General features: G+C 54.0%; 1 protein-coding gene across 4 annotated transcripts in view; it reads right to left on the bottom strand.

The window, feature by feature from the left end:
• The window catches only part of ANXA6 (annexin A6), a 37,969-nt gene that overhangs the window by 13,121 nt on the left and 2,049 nt on the right, over positions 1-22,799 (bottom strand). For 3 of the 4 annotated variants that reach the window (XM_073355310.2, XM_073355308.2, XM_073355309.2), the window contains exons 2-15: positions 18,265-18,323; positions 14,064-14,154; positions 13,162-13,256; positions 12,671-12,784; positions 12,212-12,302; positions 9,762-9,841; positions 9,607-9,663; positions 8,606-8,699; positions 7,383-7,478; positions 5,909-5,967; positions 5,202-5,324; positions 4,444-4,502; positions 2,759-2,837; positions 1,577-1,658 (exon numbers count right to left, since the gene is read on the bottom strand). In XM_073355310.2, coding sequence (XP_073211411.1) covers positions 1,577-1,658; positions 2,759-2,837; positions 4,444-4,502; positions 5,202-5,324; positions 5,909-5,967; positions 7,383-7,478; positions 8,606-8,699; positions 9,607-9,663; positions 9,762-9,841; positions 12,212-12,302; positions 12,671-12,784; positions 13,162-13,256; positions 14,064-14,154; positions 18,265-18,282 — 1,138 coding nt within the window. In that variant the 5' untranslated portion in view covers positions 18,283-18,323. Of the gene's footprint in view, positions 1-1,575; positions 1,659-2,758; positions 2,838-4,443; positions 4,503-5,201; positions 5,325-5,908; positions 5,968-7,382; positions 7,479-8,605; positions 8,700-9,606; positions 9,664-9,761; positions 9,842-12,211; positions 12,303-12,670; positions 12,785-13,161; positions 13,257-14,063; positions 14,155-18,264; positions 18,324-22,799 lie in introns of those variants that run through there. The other variant, XM_073355311.2, reaches the window with a different exon arrangement.

The raw sequence follows: 22,799 nt of genomic DNA, 5'->3' as shown, positions 1-22,799 counted from the left end.
CCTGGTATTCAGAGTCAGTCTGGAATGGCTGGGACACTATGCTCATGACATCCAAGGCAGTGGTGTCACACGATCACCCCAAATCGGCAGCACTCCCCAGAGGTACTTGTGCAGCATCTGCCAGCCACGGGGGAGAACCTGACCAGAGAGCTGAGCAAAGCTGGCAACGGCACCTTCTGCCAGCAAAACAAACGAGCACGCGGGGGGAGAATTTTCAAGTGTCTAGACAAGGACAAGTCCCATTTTCAAAAGTGACTTAGGTGCCTAAATCCCACTGAAAGTCTAATGGGTCTTTTCTAGCTCGGGTAGCTACGATTCTGGGATTCTCCCCTACGAGGAGAAAGGTGAGGCTACAGCTAACTGTTAGGTTGACATTAACCCTGCTTCCTCCTGACCCACAGTGTGTCAGCCATGGCATTATGGCTCAGGCTCGTAAGGCTACAAATAGGAGAGCAGACGTACAGACCTGGGCTGGAGTCTGGGCTGTGAGACCCTCCCCCCTTGCTGGGTTTCAGACGCCAGGCTCCAGCCAGAGTCGAAGTGTCTATACTGCTAACTCTGAGAGCCACAGTCAGTTGAACCAGTGTCAGGTATCCCAGACACTTTCCTCAATGTAGACACCAAAGGGCCTGATTAGTTTATCAGCCTGCCAGTGAAGGGGTTGTTCCCTACTGTATGTTCTCCAGTCTAATTTTCAATGACCTAAGAGATGGGCTTTAGCTGTCCAGAGAGAGAAGCACACTCCAGAAGATCCCACTGGCAGGACATGTCCTGATATTTAGTCTAAATTTCCCTTTGATCACATTTCATCACATCCTCTGACACCTCTCCTGGGCCACCCCAAACAGCCCCTCTCCTTCCTACTTGTAGACCAGAGCTGGGTGAATTGAGAGCAACTATCCACAAACATCTCAGTCACCCAGGTGCTCATCTCTTCCTGTTGTTTCCTTTCCACAAAGATGTGCACAAGCAAAGTGCAGGAACCCAGGTGTTCATGGGAAGTGGATTTGGAGCCCATGGCCCAGAATCGTCTACTCAGGAATCAGAGTTTGTTCCCTAACTAAATAAAATTCATGTTGGGTGTAGGAGCTTCTAAAAGTTAGGCCATTCAATGGTGGTGGTGGTAGGGGCGGGGGGGGGGGCACATAAAAAAATCACATGACTTTCGTGATCCGTCACACACGTGCAAATCTCTAACGCTTGAAGGCATACTCCCTGGCGTGAAGAGTTTGCAGATGCCTTTTAGGCTGAAATATGTTTGCAGAAAACATGCAAAACAAAGTCCGTCTGTTGAGGGACAATCAGCGATATGGAAAATGGGCCAAATTCTCTGAGTAAATCCTTCACTACAAGCTTTCCACTCTACGCAGCTCCAACTCCAGTGGCCTGAGCCTAATGCAGACAGTTCTTCATTCCAGTCGATCTGCAGAATTAGGTTTCTAGATCTTTATTCAGATAGCCTCAGTCCTTCATGGGTTTTCTGCTCTAGAATCCACTAGGGAGTGGAACATTTCCCCAGAAGACAGAGGAGACAGGGCCTCCCACCTTCCACCAGTGCCCACAGTGTCCTACTTACCAAGTCCCTTCATTGCCTTCCTCAGCACCTTTCCATCACCATCAGCATTGAAGTCTGAAGCCGGGCGCACGGTTCCTCTCAGCTGCAGAAATGTTAAGAGGTTTTAGATTAAATCCAGAAGCCCACTGGGCCAGGACAGGAGAAGAAACAGAGGAGAAGGCGTGCTAACCAGCAAGCCAAAGGCAAAGCAGATAGTGGGATTAGAAAGCAGTTGGGGGTCTGTGTGTGGATGCAAAGCCAGCAGTGTCCAGATACTGGCCCCCAGGGAAGAAAATAGCCAAAGAAGCCCCAAAGAAGAGGTGCTGTTGCTTGTATAAATACCATCCTCACGTCATGCTGCCTGAGAGCCAGACTAGGCTTCACCACCTCACACGCCAGGCAAAGAGACAGAGCTGAGAACTGGGAGTCAGCAGCACAAACGGGATGAAAGTCTTTCTGCTCCTGCATTAGGCCAAATTCTACCCTCGGGTGTCCTCATGCAGCTCCCACCAAAGGGAACGGAGCCATCCGTTCCCTCCACAAGCTGACTGGGCTGGGAAGGTCCTTGCCACCCAACCCAACTCTGCTCCTCATCTAATACTCTGCCAGGCAATGTTTCTGTGGGGCTCCTTGAACAGCCTCGCTGCTGGGGACAGAGCCCCCTGGTCACACACACCAGATCTGGAAAAGGTTCCTAGATGGTCTGCCACGCTGCCATTCCTCAGGGGGTTAAAAGCATGTCCACCCCCATCACCACCCCCCATAGCCCTGGGATGCCTCACCATACCTCATCAGTGCAACACCATTAATGTGGTAAACACGAGGCCCCCTGAGCCACACTGCTGCACGTGAATGGGACCTCCGTGAGGCACCGAAGCCAGCCTGCAGGTTGCACGCAGTGAACTGTGCTGACATTGCACTGGACAGCACCAGCATGCAGCCGGATCCACCAGGCTTGCATTTCAGTGTTAGCAACATGTGTTAGTAGACACACGTGCTGCCGCTGGGCATGGGGGAGCATCCAGCACCTCAGGGGTTAACTCATCACTGCAAATCAGGGAAGCCTGGTGTTAATATGCACGGTAAAGACGTCCGATTGGCCAGGGCAGCAGCCAGTTAGAAGGTGCCAGCACGCAGAGGGAGGAAGCTGTGATTTCCAAGCTAGCAGGGAACAGAGGAGGAGGGATTGGAGTGGGTTCTGACCTCTACTTTAGCCACTGCACTAAGCTCCCACATCCGATAGGCCACCTGCGCAGCTTCAGGGAAGAACTCACCTGCGGCGCTGAAATGGGAGGGGATAGGACACAAGGAGAGTGAGCAACTGGGGAAACTCACCAACACAGGACAGATCAGCCAGCACCATAACCCAACCGCTGAGTGCCCCCAAGCCAAACCAGCCCACACCATCACCCGATCTCTAGTGCCCCCAAGCCAAACCAGCCCAACACCATCACCCGATCTCTAGTGCCCCCAAGCCAAACCAGCCCACACCATCACCTGATCTCTAATGTCCCCAAGCCAAACCAGCCCACACCATCACCCGATCTCTAGTGCCCCCAAGCCAAACCAGCCCACACCATCACCCGATCTCTAGTGCCCCCAAGCCAAACCAGCCCACACTATCACCTGATCTCTAATGCCCCCAAGCCAAACCAGCTGACACTGCAATTCAGTTCTTAATGCCCCTGGGTGCAAATCAGCCACCATTCTAACCCAGTCCCTAAATGCCCCTCAGGACAAATCAGCCAGCATCCCAACCCAAATCTGCAGCCCTTTCCCCACAGCTTGAAGCTTAATGTGACCCAGAGCTGCTGAGAGACTAGTGGGGCTTTTGTGCATTGTCAGGATAAAGCAACCAGATGAGGCGGGTGAGTTGAGCCTTGGGGGCGGAGGTGTGTTTCACACTAGCATTGCCAGGACGCGGGGTGCTGCCAGCTCACTAAGCTGACACTGCATCTGCTGTTCAGCTGCTTCACTGCGCTCTGGGTCACTGGTAGGTGACGAGGCGCTGGCTCCAGAACCTGAGCGATTGGTGGGCCGGGAACAGGGCAGGGAGGTTCCTCTGCTCCTTGCACCCAGCACTGGGGGGACAAGGACAAAGCATTCTCCCCACCATTGCTTACAGCATGGGACCCACTCTAGTCCATATCCTGCATCTGCTGTGCTCCCCCGGTCACGTCCCTGCCTTCCCCCAGCTGGCAGCAATAGGGTGCCGCTGGGGGGACCGCAGGACTGCGAACAAGGCTGGTTTCTCATCAGAAGGTGCCTGCCGGTGCTGGGGCTCACATGGGTTTGGACAATGGCCCCGTCCCTGCAGGGTGGGGGGAGTTGGGTTGGGTTTTTACAGCTGCGTTCAGGGGCAGCTCCTATGAAAGGAGGCTGTTTCACGCTGGCATATCACCAGTGGGAGAGTGACTCCGCTGCAGATGTGGAGGGGGCCCCGTGCCAATGCAAGCTGGAGATACGGGAGAGCGTGGCATCCCTTCAGCAGCTCCCTCAAGCCCATGGACCAGGCAGCTACAAATGCTTCAGCTCAGGTGGGGCTGCCCCCAAAGCCAACGTCTGACAGGGGCCCCTAGAGGCAACGATTCGGGGGGAGGGGGATATTAGGGGATTGGGACAGGACTACAACCCCTCTGGTTGCGCTGACCATGTGGACTACGGGACCTGCTCCTGCTGACGTCAGTGCAAGAGGATCAAGCCCATGATGTGGACGCTCCACTTTGGCACCAGACCAGCGCTGCGTGCCTTTCCCTGGACTGCGGTGGGCCCCAGTCGGAGCTCCAGTCAAGGAGGCTGGAGAGCCTAGTGTCTGGCCTCCTCATAGACCCTGACGGAAACTGGCGGGACAGTACAAGGTAGGCACTGGGTGCAGCGGGCGTGCTTACTCATCGTCTCCCCCACACAGCTTCAGCAGGGCCTTCTTGTACTCGCCGGACGTGTCGTCCTGCAAAGGAAGAGGCAGAGGGAGACGCTAAAACCACACACTTGCACAGGGCAGACCTCGCTGATGGGCCTCTAGCCACATCGCGGAGCCAGGCCTCAGCCGGCGTTGTCTAGCTTGAGCAGGTCATGTGGGCGTGACGCTGGGTCTCACAAAGTAGCTCATGAGCGGGAGGGGATTTCCTGTCTGCATTCTCCAAAGGAAGCCGGGGCACAAGGCAGAGAGGGGCCGGTGGGGGTGCCACCATCCAACACACTGTGGATTCAGGAACAAATCAGTTTGGCAACATATTAGGTGGAGCTTTAACCAGCCTGGGGCGGTGGAGCCCCAAAGCTCACTGCAGTTCTGGGGGTGTCCTGACCAACAGGGGAAAAAAAATCTAGTCAGAGCCTTCCAAAAATGCCTGAAGGATGATTCCAGGGAGCATTGGAGAGTCTCTCCCTAAAGCTGCCTCAGCAGCGAGTGGGGAGTAAGGGGTTCTGCACGTCAGAGAAGAGGCTTTTTCACAAAGCCAAAATCAACCTCAACAGCTCCCCAACGTTCTCCTGTTGGTTTTCCAAGCCCTCCTCCCTGCCGCCCCTCCCCACACTGTCAAAAGATGGGGCAAGGATGGGATTCCCTGGCACCATGTCTCTCCTTACGTATGTGGTTGGGATCAAAGCTGAATTACTGGGTATTCTTCCGGCAGTGCCCTCTGTTTACCTTAATCATGCTGTGCAGGGACTTCTCATACTTCGTCCTAAACACTTCCCGGATATCCAGCATGTCGATCTCGCTGCGGGAGACCATGATGCGGATCAGCGTGTTGTCCTTGGTCCCCAGCCCCTGGAATGGATGCCCCACAGGCCACGGCTTAGTTACACAATCATGCCAGAAAGTCACAACTTGTTTGCAGACAATTCGCCAGCTGAGAAAGAGGTGAAACCCTGGACGGGGGCGGTTCTCTCTGCGCTAATCACCCAGCTGGGCTCCCAGTACCTTGCGAAACCAGCCGAATGCCAGCTAGCCAACGTCCCTGTGGCCCATTGTCAGAATCTCTGCTCATGCACACTGCTAGTCCCCAAGCCTCTTCAAGGTTAATTCTCCTGGAGCTGGAGCTGTGCAAATCTTCTCCTAGGGCTCAGTTTCAGAGGAGAGCAATGAGCACAGTATCATTATGCTCGCCTGGGCTAGGAGTTCCATGGCCAGAATGAATCTGCCCAGATTGCTCCCACCCCTCTGTCCCATGCTCTGCTGAACTCTCCCTGCACCCGCCCGGGTGTTAGAACCCTGCCAGGCCTGCGCCCGGAAGAGAGAGCCCCTTTGCCTCTCACGGACTAAAGTAAACGGGGCTTGTGCCTCGCTTGTGGGGTTTCCCTGACACAGCATCTGCGGAGCTGGGGCTCCTGAGAACCTCCTGCACCACTCACCTTCATGGCCTTGTAGAGCCTTTCAGCGAAGTACTCTGGGGTGCTCCGGATGCACTTTACTGCAGGAGAAACAATGAAGGTGAAAAAAACAAGAAGAGTCACAAAAGTCCAGTGACCTCATTGGCCAGCAGAGGAGAGTGGCTTCCTTAGCCCTTCAAACCACAATGCCCCAGCTCAGGACACAGCCGACTCCTTCAAATCTTCCAGGCTCCTGGTCTCTTCCCCCACACCTCCACCATCACATTAGATGCTGCTCCCAAACCACCCCCCCGCCCCAGATTCCCCAGCCTCAGTTATTCTCTCTGTACCGGGTCTGTTTTCCTCCTTTCCCAGTATAATTCCAGAGGCTCCCTCTAAAGTCTATTGTAGCCCACCCGCAGGACAGTGGTCTCCCTCTAAGGTGTATTGTAGCCCACCCGCAGGACAGTGGTCTCCCTCTAAGATGTATTGTAGCCCACCCGCAGGACAGTGGTCTCCCTCTAAGATGTATTGTAGCCCACCGCAGGACAGTGGTCTCCCTCTAAGGTGTATTGTAACCCACCCGCAGGACAGTGGTCTCCCTCTAAGGTGTATTGTAGCCCACCCGCAGGACAGTGGTCTCCCTCTAAGATGTATTGTAGCCCACCGCAGGACAGTGGTCTCCCTCTAAGGTGTATTGTAACCCACCCGCAGGACAGTGGTACCCCTCTAAGGTGTATTGTAACCCACCCGCAGGACAGTGGTCACTAAAGAGCCAGGATGTTATTGTGTTGTGGTGCCTCAGATGTCACAGCTGTCGGCTAATCTAGTTAGAGGGAAATGAGAGTAGCATTGTAGATGCTGGTATGAGGTAATAGCTGGTAAAGGTCTTTTTAATGGTGGGTCAAATCTTGGAGCTCTATTTTCCTGCTGCAGATTACAGGTCATTCCTGTAGACATGGGACCTCACAGCTCTTCCTCCTTCCTTACCCCCTGCAATAACGGGGGTACGGACTGAAGGAGGACTGCAGGATTTGGGCTTGCATTGATTGTCCGCCCAGAATCTCTTTCTGAGACAGGACACCAGACTTGACAGACCGTGGCCTCATGCAGTCGGGCAAGTCCCACATTGGTATACGTGGGGGGACCCAGTGTGTTTTTCCACAGGGATTAGCATCAAATATTCAAACTTGGGTGCCTCAAGATGGGCACCTGGGGCCTGATCTAAAGCCCATTGATACCAACAGGAATTCTGCCATGGACTTCAGTGGGCTTTGGAGTAGGCCCCATAATCCATGTTAAGGCACCTAAATAAAAGTGGCCCATTTCTGAGAGGGGTTGAGCACCCACAACACCAGGTGACGTCAGTGGGATCACGGTATCAGAGAGTGCTCAGGTCTCTTCTTCAGCTGTCAAAATATGGAAACGGGCCCTTCACTTTAAGTCCCCACATTAGACCCTTTTGGCTTGAGTGTCTCCTCCAGCCCTGCCCCTCCACAAGACAGCACCAGCTCACCCACTGCCAGCATCAGCTTCTCAATGTCCCCGGACAGCTCGCCCCGGATGCTGTCCTCGATGGGCTTCCCGGAAATCTTCAGATACTCGTCAAAGACTGTGGGGTGAAAGCAGGAGAGAGGCCCCGTCACAAGCCACACTGGCATGGCCCACAGGCGGGGGAAATGGAGGCCAGCGCCTTTGTGGGGGAGCAGACACCACTCTGCACACTGGGGGCTCTCAGAGGCAGGGATTATTGCCTTTTAGGTGTTTGGCTGGCAAGAGGCCGTAGAGCATCCGGCTGTTCTCAGTAACCCTGCCCATTGCTGCGTGGGAGGAGGAACTGATCTGTTGTGTTTTCTCTTCACTGCCATATGCCAGGGTTGCAGCTGTCCCTGTGGTACACCCTCACTGGCCACAGAGAATGTGTCAGCCACCTGAAATCTTCAGCTGACATGCTGGGGATTGAACCGGGGACCTCCAGAACTAAAAGCGTGGGCTCCTACAGCTTGAGATAAAACCGCCAAACCCTATAGCTTGGGGCTGTAATCACTCATATCCTCTGTGTACCAGCATAAAGGGTCCCTGTAACCTGCACCCCCTGGCTTGAAGTGGTTTCCATCATATACAGGGTTTACAGTCATGTCCAATGGCTCTCAGCACCCCGACTATACAAATTGCTCCACCGCCACTGTAACACACACTCCCAGTGGGCTAGACAGACGTACTCCCGCCCTTTGTGCATTAGCCAGATTGCGAGTCATTCGGACACCACAGCACGAAGGCAGCCATCCAGCGGCTGGTTTACTCTACCACGTGCACAGCAAGTCTGCTTTTAAGGCAACCACCCAGCAGCCGACTCACCGATGTGGGTTGTAATCAGCGGAGGCACCAATGACAATAATGAAAGCTATGAAGCACTTCTACAGAAACAAAATCTCTTGGGGTGAACAAGTTATTGCAGCCATAAGGCCTGAGCATTCAGGGCTCCCTCAGCAACACCCCCGATAAGATTTTGCCAGAGACGGAATGGGCACCGGGGTCTCCATTCAGATTCATTAGATCTCATGGAAAACGGTTACTTGTCCTTCCCAAGCGTGACCACCAGATGGCAAGAGCCCAGACTGGCCGGCATGTAACTGCCAATCCACAGAGAATCTGCAAGAACCAGCTAGCTGCTTTGCGGGGAGCGAGGGAGGGGCATTGTGGTTTGGTGATTGCATGATCGCTATGAAAACAGCTTACCCAGCCGGAGATGCTGTTTGCTTCGGTTTCCCAGGATGTAGATGAACTGGGCCTCGTCTGTGCCCCATTTCAGGTCGCCAGCTTCCAAAAGATCCTTGTAGAGAGGCGAAAAGAGCAGCAAAAGCCCAGAGTCAGAAAGTGCTAAACTCCTGGCCATGCAACCCAGAACGAACACGCTCAACACCTGCCTTCAGCGCCAGCTCCAATCCCTAATGCCACTGCTTAAAAAGGCAAAGCTCCTTCCCAGTCTCACTCAGCTGCATGGAATGCTTCAGGCTCGATCATTTGTTTAACTGACTTCATCTATAGGGACGTTGTCAATTCAAAATCTGATCTGTCTTGCCTTCCTTCTCCCATGCTATATCTGATTGTGTCTGTGTGCAAAAAAACAGTTACAATCTTGCGAGATCACATGGAAACAGAGGCTGGTGTGTGTGTGTGTCTGTGTTTGTGTGCATAAAACCAGTTACAACTCTTGCAGGATCACAAGACTGGAAGTAACAGTTGCAGAGGAGGGCTCAGTGAATTAGATGCAATGGCCTTTGGTTGCTGGAGACCTAGGTTCATAACCTGTTTGGCCCACAGCCATGCGTGTTTGTGAAGCTTTCTACTCAGTTTGAAAGCAGGTCCTGGGTGGCTCTTGCCCACAACAGCATTTGAGAGGCTGAAGAAGGGCTGATAAACATGGGCCAGAGGTCAGAGCTGAACTTTTCCGGTATGGGGTGTCCGCAGCCAGGGCTTTGGGCCCCTTTCCAGCTGCCCAGACACACAGCAGAGCAATGAATAAACTACAAAAAAAATGTGTTTAAAACTGAAGTCGGAGGGGCCAGGTTCTCAGCTGGTATAAATCAGCGTCGCTCCGATGTGAACTGGCTGGGGATCCAGCCAGTGCCATAAAAAGCTTGTTCTTTGGCCCTGACCCATCATTCTTCCTCCCAGTCACTGGCTGTGCAATAGTGATTGCCAGGGAAGTGAGCCAATCTCAATTCAGCGACACTTACCTTGGCATCCTGCTCCACCAGGTCCTCGCTCACGACATCATCCTCCTCCCGCGTGCCCTGCATCAGAGACAAGAGGCCAGCGCCTCAGTCACAGAGGAATGAGGGCAGCGGACAGACAGAGGGGATCGGGGAGGGGCGGACAGATCAAAGTGTACCTGAAGCAAAACGACGAGCATCTTCTTGAAGTGCCCCGAGGTGTCTCCCAAGACATCCGCCTCCAGCTCCCTCTCATAGGCTGGAGCGTTGGAAAGGAAAACGGAAAGCACGTCAGCTCTGTATTCAGGTTAGGCCGGAGCCCAACACAAGGTACATTCCTTGGGTCCCAGGATCCAGACCCCGGGTTCAAAGGATGTATGGGGCACTGGGCTCCGAGGAGCTGCTGTCCAGCATGCCACCCCCTCTCAGGTGCAATCAAAGCTGCCCTGCCTCTCACAGCAAGTCCAAAACAAGCCAAACCCATTTCAGAGGCACTGCCCCCTGCCAACAACTCCCTCGCCCCCACAGACCCAACACCGGAGGCCTAGTTTGACTTCTATATTTGGGGGGCTGCTCCAGTCAAGCCAATTGCGCTGGGCATGGGCGGGGGGGAATTCCGTGCCTGCCCACAGGGGCACCATTTCAGATTTATTGCGGGGAGGGGAAACTTTAACCATGATTCCAGGGGCTACTTATACAACTGAAAACTCTAATTTTTTTTTCAGATAATAACTTAGAAATGATCTGACAGGAGCACTGTATCAAATTCCTATATCAAGAAAGAAAGAAAATTAAATAAATAGTAGACCCACTCAGCTCTAATACTAACATGTTCTGACATCTTGTGGGAAGTCACTTAAGGGATACTGGTTAGGTTGAAAATGGTAATGTCTATTCTTACTCAGCTACTCCTACTAAAGTCAGAAGGGACCATTGTGATCATCTAGTGTGACCTCCTGCATGTTGCAGGCCACAGAACCTCACCCAGCCACTCCTGTGATAAACCCCTAATCTCTGGCTGAGTTACTGACTTCCTCAGATCGTGGTTTAAAGACTTCAAGTTACAGAGAATTCATAGTTTAAACCTGCAAATGACCCTATGCTGCAGAGGAAGCGAAAAACCACCAGGGTCTCTGCCAATCTGACCCAAGGGAAAATTCCTTCCTCACCCCAAATCTGCCAATCAGATAGACCCTGAGCCTGTGGGCAAGACCCACCAGGCAGATACCTGGGAAAGAATTCTCTGTAGTAACTCAGAGCCCTCCCCTCGAATGTCCTGTTTCCAGCCGTTGGGGATTTTTGCTACAGGCAGTCACCGCTGGGCCACACACCATTGTAGGTGGTCATGTCATACGAGCCCCTCCATAAACTTATCAAGCTTAGTCTTGAAGCCAGTTAGGCTTTTTGCCCCCACTCCTCCCCTTGGGAGGCAGCTCCAGAACTTCGCTCCTCTGATGGACAGAAACCTTTACCAAACTTCAAGCCTAAACTTGTTGATGGTCAGTTTATATCTATTAGTTTTGGGGTCCACATTGGTGCTTAACTTAAATAATTCCTCTCCCTCCCTGGTATTTGTCCCTCTGATGTATTTATAGAGAGCAATCATATCTCCTCTCAGCCTTCTTTTGGTTAGGCTTAAGGGGTTCTCAAACTTCATCACACCACGACCCACTTCTCTCAAATTACTACACGACCCCAGGAGGGGGGACAGAAGCCTGAGCCTCATTGCCTTTGGAGAGGGTGGGGGCAAAGCCAAAGCCCAAGCCCTACTACCACAGGTGTGGGGGGAAATCCCAAGGGCTTCAGCCCCAGGCAGAGGGCCTGTAACCTGAGCCCTGCTGCCCAGGGCTGAAAAGCCCTTGGGCTTCGGCTTCTGCCCTGCGTGGTAGGGCTCAGGCTTCAGCCCTGGCCCCCAACAAGTCTAAGCCAGCAATGGCAACCCCATTAAAACGGGGTCGCAACCCACTTTGGGGTCTGAACCCACAGTTTGAGAACCACTTAAACAATCCAAACTCTTTTAGTCTCCTCTCATAAGGTGGGTTTTCCATTCCTCAGATCATCCTAGTAGCCCTTTTCTGCACCTGTTCCAATTTGAATTCATCTTTCTTAAACATGGGAGACCAGAATTGCACACAGTATTCCAGATGAGGTCTCACCAGTGCCTTGTATAAAGGTACTAACACTTCCCTGTCACACAGGTCTTTCCCCTCCTCTGTCACTTCCAACTGATAAATCCCCAGCTTATAGCAAAAATTCTTGTTGTGAATCCCTAGATGCATGACCTTGCACTTTGTGCTAATTTCTCATGTGGAACTGTAGCAAATGCCTTACTGACACCCGGGTAGATTAGGCACAAAGGCAACAGCAACATTTGGGAAGCGCGAGGCCTTCTCCCACCCATGTGCGAGGTGCCCCCAAGAAACTTGCATAGAGTTTGGAGTGGAGGAGTCTATCTCAGGAGCGGCGGGGGGGGGGGGGGGGGAAGCCCACAGGAAGAGGCTATTGGGGGATGTTCTAGTTCTGGTGAACCTGTATCCCATCTGACTTTAATCCTCCCCTGCCCACAGGGCAGTGACTGCTGGCCTCCTGGCCCCAGAGAAGCCGGGATGCCCTTGTCCCCCACGCTCACCATCTCTGTAGGCTTCCACCAGGTTGTGTATCTGCTGGTTGGTCCGGGATGCCAGGATCTCAATCAGGCACTTCTCGTCGGTGCCAATGCCCTATAGGCAGGAAACACAACCACCATGTGAGATGCCATGCGCTGATGCCAGGTGGGTATCACCCAAGAAGGGCAACCTCTGGGGGACTGTATTGGGGAGTGGGGATAAGTACACCTGCCCTTAGAGGGTGCACAGTGGATCTCAAACTTTTGTACTGGTGTCCGCTTTCAGACAGTAAGCCTCTGAGTGCGACCCCCACTTAAATGCTGGAGATGAAGCGGGGTTTGGGGTGGAGGCTGATAGCTTGCAACCCCCCATGTAATAACTTCGCGATCCTCTGAGGGGTTCCGACCCCCAGTTTGAGAACCCCTCCTGTAGCACATACTGTATTCCAGGATGGTCAGAGAGTGCCCTTTCCTGCCCCTTACCTGAAGGGCGTCTTTAATCTCCTTGGCATCAAAGTATGCCAGGGGCCGCATCAGACCCACAATCAGCCTCTCAAATTTCCCTGTCAGCTCCCGCTTCAGGTCTGCGATCAGGTCCTGGCCGCCGGGCACAGAAGGGAGTGCGAGAAGGAGAGAGAGAGAAGAATGCATGAGTGGCAGACTCTCCAGGAGAAAGGACTTATGAAGATAGCCTCCTCAGATGTTTGGGAGGAGGTCACGACCTTCTCAGTAGGGCTGTTGGCAGAGTCCAGGCTGGCCATGGGTATCCAAAGGCTTTTCCCCACCCTACCATTAGCTAGTGAATTTTCCCAATGATTTTACTTTGCTTTGTATGCCCATTGACAGTCTGGCAGGGACAGGGTGAAGCAGGGGGCTGTACACCCTGCATGCTCTGGTTTGGAGGAAGCAGCAAAGGCTCCCTCTCCTGCGGATCACAGAGCAGGGTTTGGCACTGTCCAATTCTCTGGGGTTACCTTTCCATAGAGTGATTTGTAGGCCTGGCTGATCTCGATTCTCTGCTTGTTGTTCCTGGATGTTATCAGGTCCAGTATGGCCTCCTTGTCACTGCCTGCAGGGAGACATGGTCAGTCACCCTCGTCCCACTGCCTAGATTTGGGTCTGCTCTAAGATCCAGCTTTGCCTGGACCAGAAGCAGATTCCAGCTCTGTGCTGGAGTTGGTAGGACAGAGAGCTGCAACCAGGGTGCACCCATCCACAGCTGGCCTACCTGGGAACAGGGCAATGGACTGACTGGCCTCAGGGGCATCACTTGGGGAAAGGGAGGGGTTGGGGGGCATAGCATGCTACCACAGGGAATGCCCCATTCATTCACTCTCCCCATGGGAATCCTGCACTTGGGCACCAGAGACTATCCCAGGTCAGATCCAGACTGAAGCGCTGTGCCTTCTGCCTGCCCCCAGATAAATTGCAGACATGTCCTGCCTTTCCCCCCCAAAAAAGATAAGCTATGGGGCATTTCCCATAGGAAGGGTAGTTTGTGCATCATGAAGCCACTCCGGCGCCCTACAGAAACAGGCAGCAGCAGTGCCCTGAAAACACATGCACTGTGCAAGGGAGGCACAGGGAGGTGATGCAATGTGCACTGCCTGCCAGCGCCAGAGGGGGCAATACCGAAGGGCTAGGAGGTGCTTTCATGGCCTTCTCCCCCTAATACTCTCCCTTGCCTTCAGAAAAGGGACAACCAGGGCATCCAGTGTCACCCCTCCATTCCGCTCACACCCGGCCGTGCAGCCCCAGCGGCTATTAGCAGGATGCTCGCACAAGGCCTGCTCCAAAGCCACTAACGTCAAGACCCCTGGAGACTCGACGGACATTGGACTGGGCCCATAGCGCGCCGGCAGCAGAATGTACGCACCGAACCCCTTCATAGCGGTGTACAGTGCCTCTGCATCCTGGCTCGCGTTGAAGTTTGGGAACTCCTTCACGGAGCCCCTGTACCTGCCAGCCTAGAGAGAGGAAACGAGAAACAAATGGGGAAGAGCCAGCTGGAGGCGCCTCTCCACTGCCTGGCCAGAGCTGGCATGAGGGCGGCAACGTGAACGTGTGGGGCAAACCCAACATCTGATCCACCCAGCTGAATTCCACCACTGGGCTTGCCATCCAGCCTCCACAGGGGAACTCCGGGAAAACAGGGCCCAGATCTACCAAGAGCTGGGGGCTTCCCAGACAAGTCACCTCCCTGTGCCCTGATGGGACCTTGTCTTTGTTTCTGCTCCAGCCTGGCCCTTCTCCGGAGCGAGGCAACTCAGCTCGGCCAGCAGCCAACGGTGCGGCAATCATCTGTGCTCCGGGCCTCTTCGGGGGTCTCGCTGAGGCAGCTGGGTCTGCTCTAACTACAGGGATCAGGCCCCAGGATCCTCCCTTAACCCTTTGTCTTTGCAGTCCTCGCTGCTCCAGCGTGCGCGGCTGCTCTGCCATTCTAGCACAACTACCCAAGCCAGGCTACAGGTGGGCTTGGCCATCGATATGGACAGCAGGCCCAGCCAAATTTGTTCTAGTGAACACTCAAAAACAAAATGCTTTGGAGAGATGCAAAGCCTCCTGCCTCATGGCATATGCCAACCTCCAGCCACGGGGGGCTGAGAGGAGGCTCCCTGAAGGGCAGGTTGTCCCATCACTATCTCCTTTGGGGTTTCATGCACCTTCCTCTGAAGCATCTAGTACTGGCTAAGGTCAGCGATGGGATCCTAGACTAGGTGGAGCCCACGGTCCAACCCACCATGGCAATTCCTATGCACCATGTTGCTAGCAAGTCACCATGCACAGTTATAGCAGAGGAATAGAGTCTAAGAATTAAGAAGTCAAGTCAAATTGGAGAAACTAGGATTTCTCTCAAGGTGCCTGGCTAATTTTTAGCCACCGTCCTCGCAGGCCAGTGCTGAATCAGCCACCACAGAGGCAGAATCATCTACAGAAGAGCTCGTGCAAGAACACAGAAGCAGGACAACTGTAGACTGCTGTCCAGTAGGGCCTCAGCTATGACACCCGATTAGCAACACTCAACCACCACAATGGTTCAGTTCAAGGAACAGAAGAGAGACCACAGCAGGGGAGAAGCAAACAGTAGGGTCTGGTGACTCAAGCAGGAGACTGTGAGCCTGTTCTTAGTTACATGTGTACAGGCATCTCTGCTCTAACCACCATCCTCTCCCAGAGGCAGTGTGCAGAGCCTCTGGCATGGCTAATAAGAGATGCCGATCGCTGTCCCTGCTGCTAGGGCAGGATCATGTTGCGGGTGATTCAAGGCTTTATCCATGCTTTCCCATAAGGAAGCTCCTGAGGTCCCTTATGCCCAGTGTGAGCAGCTTCCCACACAAATGCCTTGGAGAGACATGAATAAACGTTACAAGGCCAAGCCGCTTGTCACCGACTCGAGCAGAATGTGTGGGGGTGGGGCATGTTCTCTGCGGATACTCATCTAAGGGGAGAACTCAGAGCAGAGGCCCACTGGGTCATCAGGTACCAGCAGAAATTCTTTCTGCCTGGGAGCTGGGGTGGCATAGAGCACGCTGGCAGGGACACACTCAGCGTCCACCACTCGGGCAGAGACTTTAATAGTACCCAGCACTGACAGGGCACTTTGTAGTCCCAATGTGCTTTACAAACATTAACTTGTTCACCCTCACAGCCACACCACTCTGAGCCTAGTGGAGAAACTGAGACACAGAGAGGCTAAGTGCCATGGGCAAGGCTGCACAGCGCGTCAGTAGCAGAGCTGGGAACAGCCCGCAGGAGCCCGAAACTGTGCTGTATATATACACACTTAGCAGGAATGGAGGGCCCCTTTGGCACTGAATGGGGGGAGGGGAAGCAGAGGCTGCTCCATGCTAGTAGTGAGCTTTCCTGGGGCAATAACATCCCCCACCCCCTATTTCCTGTCTTGCTGGGCAGCAGCAGAGCGAGATGCTGGGAATGAGGGGAGCCTTCCTTCCCCCCATTTGCTCTGCTGTTTTAATTAGTGCATAGGCTATAAGACTCCCTCCTGCTCCCATCCCCCACTTCTGAGTCACACCAGCCTCTAGACAGCTGGAGCCATTGAGGCTATAAATAGGCAGGCTGCTCCATGCTGCCTGGAAGCCGAATTCCCTACACAGCTTCACTCGCTTCTCCTCACACAGCCTCAGCATCCACCTGGGCCCAGTGATCGCTGGGTGCACATGCTCACCCACCCAGCACCCTAAGCTCTTGCCATCTCTCTCTCGGGGGTGGGGGTCACTCTCTTTACAGTGTGAATATTTGTCTGTCGCTTTAAGGGATTCCTCCTGTTTTGGGGACAGGACTTCCCCAGTGGATGAGAGGAGAGAACGCCAGCTTCCCCCCCACCCCTCCTTCCTAAGTGTCCTGCGGGGACACCTGGATGCTCCCAGGAAGTGAAGTGGTGCTGACCCCTTGCCAGTGTGACAGCCACCATCTTGGCCAGCACTGGGATTGAACTGGGCCCTCTAGATCCAGGAGCACAAGGCCCTGCAGCCGGAGCTAAGGAGCTGGGCTGTCTAGCGAGGGGCTCTAACAGACCCACAACCTGTGTGGATCGGGCACGCAGAGGGAGACATAACACACGCTGATCAGTGGCTACGGGATGCGTTGCAGTGGGAAGAAGCGCAAGCCACAGGTGCCCATGGGGGCTGCGAGGGATCGGGTGGCAGGAGTTGCCCTCCAGCAGTGACAGGCGTGGGTGCGTGCAGACCTCATTGACACCAGAGACAGGGGATTTTCCACCTCTCCGCCCCTCCGGGGCTCGGCAGCGAGTGGGTGTTGGCTTATGGAGCTGCCAGGTGGCAGAGGGTGAAGGGACTTGCTCTCTTAGCAGAAGGGGGTCGTTCTCCTTTAGAGGAGTTGCCAGATTGGTTTCCTCTAGGTGTGATGAGAGACCAGGCTGGGACATAGTGGGATCGCTGAAGTGCCCACTAAGGACAGCGCCTAGCAGGCAGAAGGACCCTTCCCTCAATCTGATATAAGTGCAGGGTTTGTAGCAAACAGCCCCCCACCTGTGGCTGTTAAAGGTCACGCCCAGATGGCTGTCCCTGCTCCAGGCTAGGGGAGCTGTGGTGACCCTTCCCTTCGCCCACACTCCTCCCCCAGTCTACACTACAACAAAAGGTTTGGCAACAAGCTCTAGATTAGAACTTCTTGAGCTTCCAGCACCTGACCGACGCTTGGCATCCAGCCACAACCGTCACCCCCAGCATTTTAAAAACAGGGTTCGTACCACTTGCTTGGAAAACCAGGGAAGTGGGCCAGGCTGTGATCTCCATTAGACCAGTGTAAATCAGGAGTCAGTCCTTCGGTTTCTGTGAAGTTGCTCCAGATTTACACTGGGGTAGCTGAGACCAGAATCTGGGCTGCAGGCCATGAACTGATCTGATCTATAACCTCCGCAGGCTGAATAAGAAGTTTTGTACACGCCACTTCTTTTGTCCCCATAGAGACTCCTGACCCCCCCCCCTTTTTTTTTTTTCTATTTCTACTTTCCTTTCTTTCTTTTTCCTACTAGTTCTTTTTTTCCTTCTGTGTTCCCCTCTGTCTTTCTTTCCAGCCCCACTCAGATCACAATCATTTGGATCTTACTGTGCGTCTGCTTTGTGTTTATACAGAGTGCTAGCCGAAGGACGAAGACTGTAAACAGTGTCTGTCAGCAAGATCTCAAGCCGCATGGATGAAAAGCAACGCCAGCTGCCAAACTTGTGACTGCTTTCCTGCTTCTCAGCCTTAAAGCTGTGTGAAACAAAGAAACGGCCCCCACCCTGAGCAGAAATGCTGAGTTAACCAGTACTCCTATGGCAAGACGGGTCAGTGAATAGTACCAACGTGCTAGCTTCACTAACATGGCCCCCTGGCAAAATATGGGATGGATTCTTGGTAGCCAATCCTTAAGCCAGGACTGTGGCTGCTTTACATTGCCAGAGAGGCCCAAAACAACCGGAGTGAACCAGTGAATCTGTCCCAAGGACAAAATGGTGCACGGGGGATCCCTGAGCCTCTCTATGTCTGCAGAGGAGTCGGCAGGAGGTAACCAGTGCTACGACACGTCCCATGGACTGGAGCTAGTACAATACCTTGCCGGTGGGCGCCATAGCTTCTGGATCAGAATCAATGGGGGAGGAGGAAGAGGAAGCTGCAGGAAAAAAAGAAAAACGTCAGGCAAAATGACCCAATATTCACCCAACAGCTACACTGGCTTTCATGGCGCTTGTGCTCTCAGTCACAGCAATGTAAATCCGGAGTGCTGCCACTGAAGTCAGGGAATCTACTCCAGATTTACACCGGCGTAACTGAGGACAGACGTTTGGCCTGTTATGTCCTTTATTGGCCCCTATCCGAGGCTTGGCCAGGCTCACACACACACAATACAGTTGCTGCAGGGCACGGATGCCTCTGTCGGGCAGAGATGCTGCCCAGATTTGCTCTGCCCTTCATCCCCTCTCTTCCCTAGAGCCATTCTGCATGTATTGATAGACCTGGAGGGCGGAAATCCTGCTGCCCTGTGCTGGCTTGCGGAGCATCATTCCAAGAAATCACCAGCATTCACCAGTGAGAGCAGCCCATGCACATCTAGATACACAGTGCCTCTTTTTCTGCAGCCAGTTTTGCTTTGCTCTCGGTCCCTGGCGTTCTGCTCCACGCCAGGCAGCCTGGCACAGACAGACACAGGAAGGGGACAGGAGGGAGGGAAGAAACACAAAGTAAGTTGCCCTTGAGTCAGCAAGGAGCAGAGCGTGGTCCCAAGGGGACCAGTGCCGCATCTGGAGCGCCATTGGCAGCCCCCTCCCCAAAGGAACGCCTGCTAGAGCAAGTGGCTTTTCAGCACAGAGCACTGAAGTCTCGTGGGGCTGGGGACCTGGTTACCTAGGAGACCCCTTCTCCCTCCCTGCATCCTGAGTGCTGGAGATGCTCTTGCTGTTGCTTCGTAGGGTTGAGCTCTCCATGGCTGGCAGGAGATGATCCCTCCCCAGAGCCCATGTTTGGGGAGCATCACGCAATGGCCCATGGCTGCTTTGTCCCTGGCTGATCGCGTCGGGGTGTTCTGTCTCTTGTCGGACACTCAGTCTTCGTAGCTTTGCTGGTAACAAGTCATTGTCGTGGCCCAGTTCAATTTTTAAGACCTCCTTCTGCTGGCACTAATTTACATAGGCAATGGGCCTAACCCAAAGCCCACTGAAGTCAATGCAAAGTCTCCCACTGAATTCAATGGACTTTGGATCAGGCCCTGTGTGTTTTCATCTTATTGTAATTAAACCTCAGCGTTCCTATGGCAACAGGGGTTACAATAAAACAACCAGACCCCACAGGAGCAGGTCAGGAAGATTCAGCTTTTGCCACGAATACAAAAGCTCCCCTGTTCCTGCTCCAGTCACCTTGTATTCTGCTCTCCCTCTGCTTTCCCTGCTGTTCTCGCTTACGCACCTCATTTACTGGAGAACTCCTCTAGGGGAGGAACGAATTGCTCTGGACAGGTACAGAGCAGGCAGAGCTGAACAAGCTTCCCCTCCAGGACTCTGACAACGCACCTCAGGCCGGGCCTGCACCACCCCCGCTATCCCAGTGCTTGGCTTCCCCCAGGAAGCCACCTACCATACCAGCAGACAGGTTTTATTTGGAATCTAAGCCCCGTTCAAGCCCAGGATCATCAGGAGTGGAACCCAAAGGCCAGATCCTGGCATGCTCAGCCATTTTTACGAAGTCCTTGAAATCAACTGGAGTTTGCCTGAGTGAGTGCACTTGGTATGAGGAGCCCGCGGAATGCCAACCGTCTCAGCAGCATTTTCCTCTGGAACAGCGTCACACCATCGTGGCTTGGCATCACCCTGTGGTGAGCTCACCTTGCGGGTCATCCTCCTTTGCACTACGATAGCGTCCAGATGCCCCAGGCAGAGTTCGGGGTCCTATTGCTGCATCCCCATGAGGAGAGGATGCTGCGCTGGCCCCAAAGAGATCGCAAGACATTCAGACACATCTTACAAAATCTTGGGGCAGCCCTACCAAGCAGGGGAGCCACCCAGGGAAAGGGCGGGGGGGCTGGTGGAGCAGGGCAGTGGTCCCCGGGTGCATACGCGTCCCAGTGCACCAGTTCCAATGCTGGCCCTGTCAGAACACAAGGGAGTTGGGCTCAGCCGCACCGGGTTTGGCAAGTGAGTCCCGGGCGACATTGTATATGGGGCCTGTGAGAGAGACAGCGGGCTGGAGAGGGCTCTCCAAAGCTCCCAGGCAGAAGTCCTGGCAAGCACAAGCCTGCAGGGGGCAGGAGCTGGAGAGGAGGGGTTAAGGGAGAGCAAGTCCATGGTGGGAAAGCCACTGCAGGGACAGAGTGAAGAGCCCGACACCGAAGGTTGTGACGCACAAGAGGCTGGGCGGACGGCTTGTTTGTTGAACGCTGTTAATAAACCAAACTCCCAGAAGGGGAGGGTTATGATGACTAGGCCTGCAGTGGGAAGCTTACCAGGGGGAGAAGGGAAACTGAGGCAGCAGCAGAGGCCAATGGCAGATGGGGAAAGCCCCTGCTACAAGTGACGACCTCACAATTCAGACCCCCCTGCAATGCGGTGTTGTGTTCAGAGACCCAGCAGGGCGGGACGGGGCTGCTCTGCATTCTGGAGCATGGCTGGTTCGCTCCCTGTTCCCCATTTCATCCCGCAGGCCCTCGAGAGACAGAATCTCTCCTCGGCTTCGATCAGTCCCTTATTTCTCAGGGGAGCTGGGGGCCAGAACCAAGTGCCACATTTCAAGGTCTGCAGCGCACCGTGCAGCTCCCTCTCAGGGGCCCCACACTCTGTCTAGACTAGAAATCAAGCCGGATGCCGGAGACATACAGAGACCTGACCCTAGGAAATACAGTTTGGTTTCCATGGCAGCTCACTGTACTCCTACTTTAAGATAGATTTCACACCAACGGGAACAAGCCCTCACCGCTAAAGTCACTGCCGGTCACCGTGCAATGGACACCCCGTCCCCACAGGGAGGAGATTCACCACAGAGGGAGAGCCATTTTCATTTTCCTCAGGACTAGAGAGAAGCAGAGGATGACAGAGGGAGAGGAGCAGCTGGATAATGGAGCCTGGAAATGAATGAGTCTATTGAGTGTTATCTGACACCCATCGGATCTCGGGACAACTGGTATCCCACCCGCCCCCCAACACACACACAATTTCCTGGAGCCAACGCTCCGTGTTTCAGGAAAATTCAATAGTGGCAAAGCCCCAAAGCAGCAATTTGGAAGGGGCTCTCCTGCTGGGAGCACTTTTCAAAAACATACTTTGAATGCATTTTACTTTCCATCCTGTCCACTTCCACAAAGCCTGTGTACGAACGACCAAAGCTAACTGCATTCAAATAGGGAAGCTCTTCTCCTGCACAGCCCCAGAGGAGCCTGTGGGGAGGTCGTCCGGCTGGATTTCGGACACCACAATCATGCCCAGGGGCAGCAGGAAGGGTGGGCTTGCCTCATTGTTCCTCAAGAGGCGAGGAGTCAAAAGTTCTGGGTTCTCTTCTCGACTGATTGCCACCGACTTCCTGGATGACCCCAGGCAAGTCACTTAACCTCCTCCAAGCCTCAGTTTCCCCCTTGCTAACAAGGGTGATAACAGTATTGTCTCAGGAGTGCTCTCCAAACATGAATTAAGTGCTTTGAGATGCTACAGAAGCATCTGGCATCGTCACAGTTTTACTTGTGATTCTGAGAATTACTTATGATTCTTATGCTCTGCATAGCAGCCTCTTCAGCCCCCTTTGCTTTCCTGTTCTCTTTCCAAAAGCACACTCTTGGCTGCAGCGCTGCCCAGAGAGGGTGGGAGAGAAATGTCTGGTGTGGGTGGAGAGCGCACAGCTCAGATCGCCAATGGGAGAGCTCGGCTCGCAGTAAAAGGCCTGGCTGGCTCCTGGCTGACAGCCTACCCCTGCATTGCAGTCAGGCTGCAGGGCAGGGATCCAAGAGCCAGCCGGAGCCACCCCTTGGCCTCCAGGCAGCATGGGCTGCACTGTCTGGCCACAAACTGGCCAAGAGGCACAGAACTCTGCAGTTTTGCTGGTCTTCGCTGGCCAGCCCCAGTGGGGTGTTGACGTGTTCTTTCACTGAGGCTCGTCCCCTGCCATATTTTCTCAGGGCCAGCTCCAAAAACTGGGCTTTTATCCACAAATGCTGAAGACGGCAAGCCCGGAGAGTGAAATACCAGGAACGTGCAGGGCTCAGGGCTGAGAGCAGCTGAACTGACAGGCTTTACAAAGGGTGGCCATCACCTGCCGTGGTGTGACGGTGGGTAGAGCTGTGCTGGAAGGGGGTGTTGTGCAAGGTTACTTGCATAGATGGGGCCCCTCCCCTGGGCCCTGGGTGGGGGAGGGGGCTGCTTGTGAATACTGCAGCAAGGAAATGAAGAGACTTGTACCCAGTGCAAGCTTCCTGCCTTACTTCCTCTGATACAGATCACTTACCCGGGCCTGGCTCCCACCTGTGCATGCAGCCCCATAGAAACGTGCAACAGAGACAGCCAAACTCATCTCACTGGTGTCTGATAACTCCCGACAGCACCTGGATCCCCCCTGGGGAAACACCACCTCCCTGGAACGAGCAGCTGCTCAGGGTTGCAGCTGGCCTTCCACA

This window comes from Lepidochelys kempii, chromosome 8 (genome assembly GCF_965140285.1).
Source record: "Lepidochelys kempii isolate rLepKem1 chromosome 8, rLepKem1.hap1, whole genome shotgun sequence".
Classification (NCBI taxonomy): domain Eukaryota; kingdom Metazoa; phylum Chordata; order Testudines; family Cheloniidae; genus Lepidochelys; species Lepidochelys kempii.
Note: the sequence above shows the minus strand (reverse complement) of the source record. Positions and strands in the feature narration are given on the sequence as shown.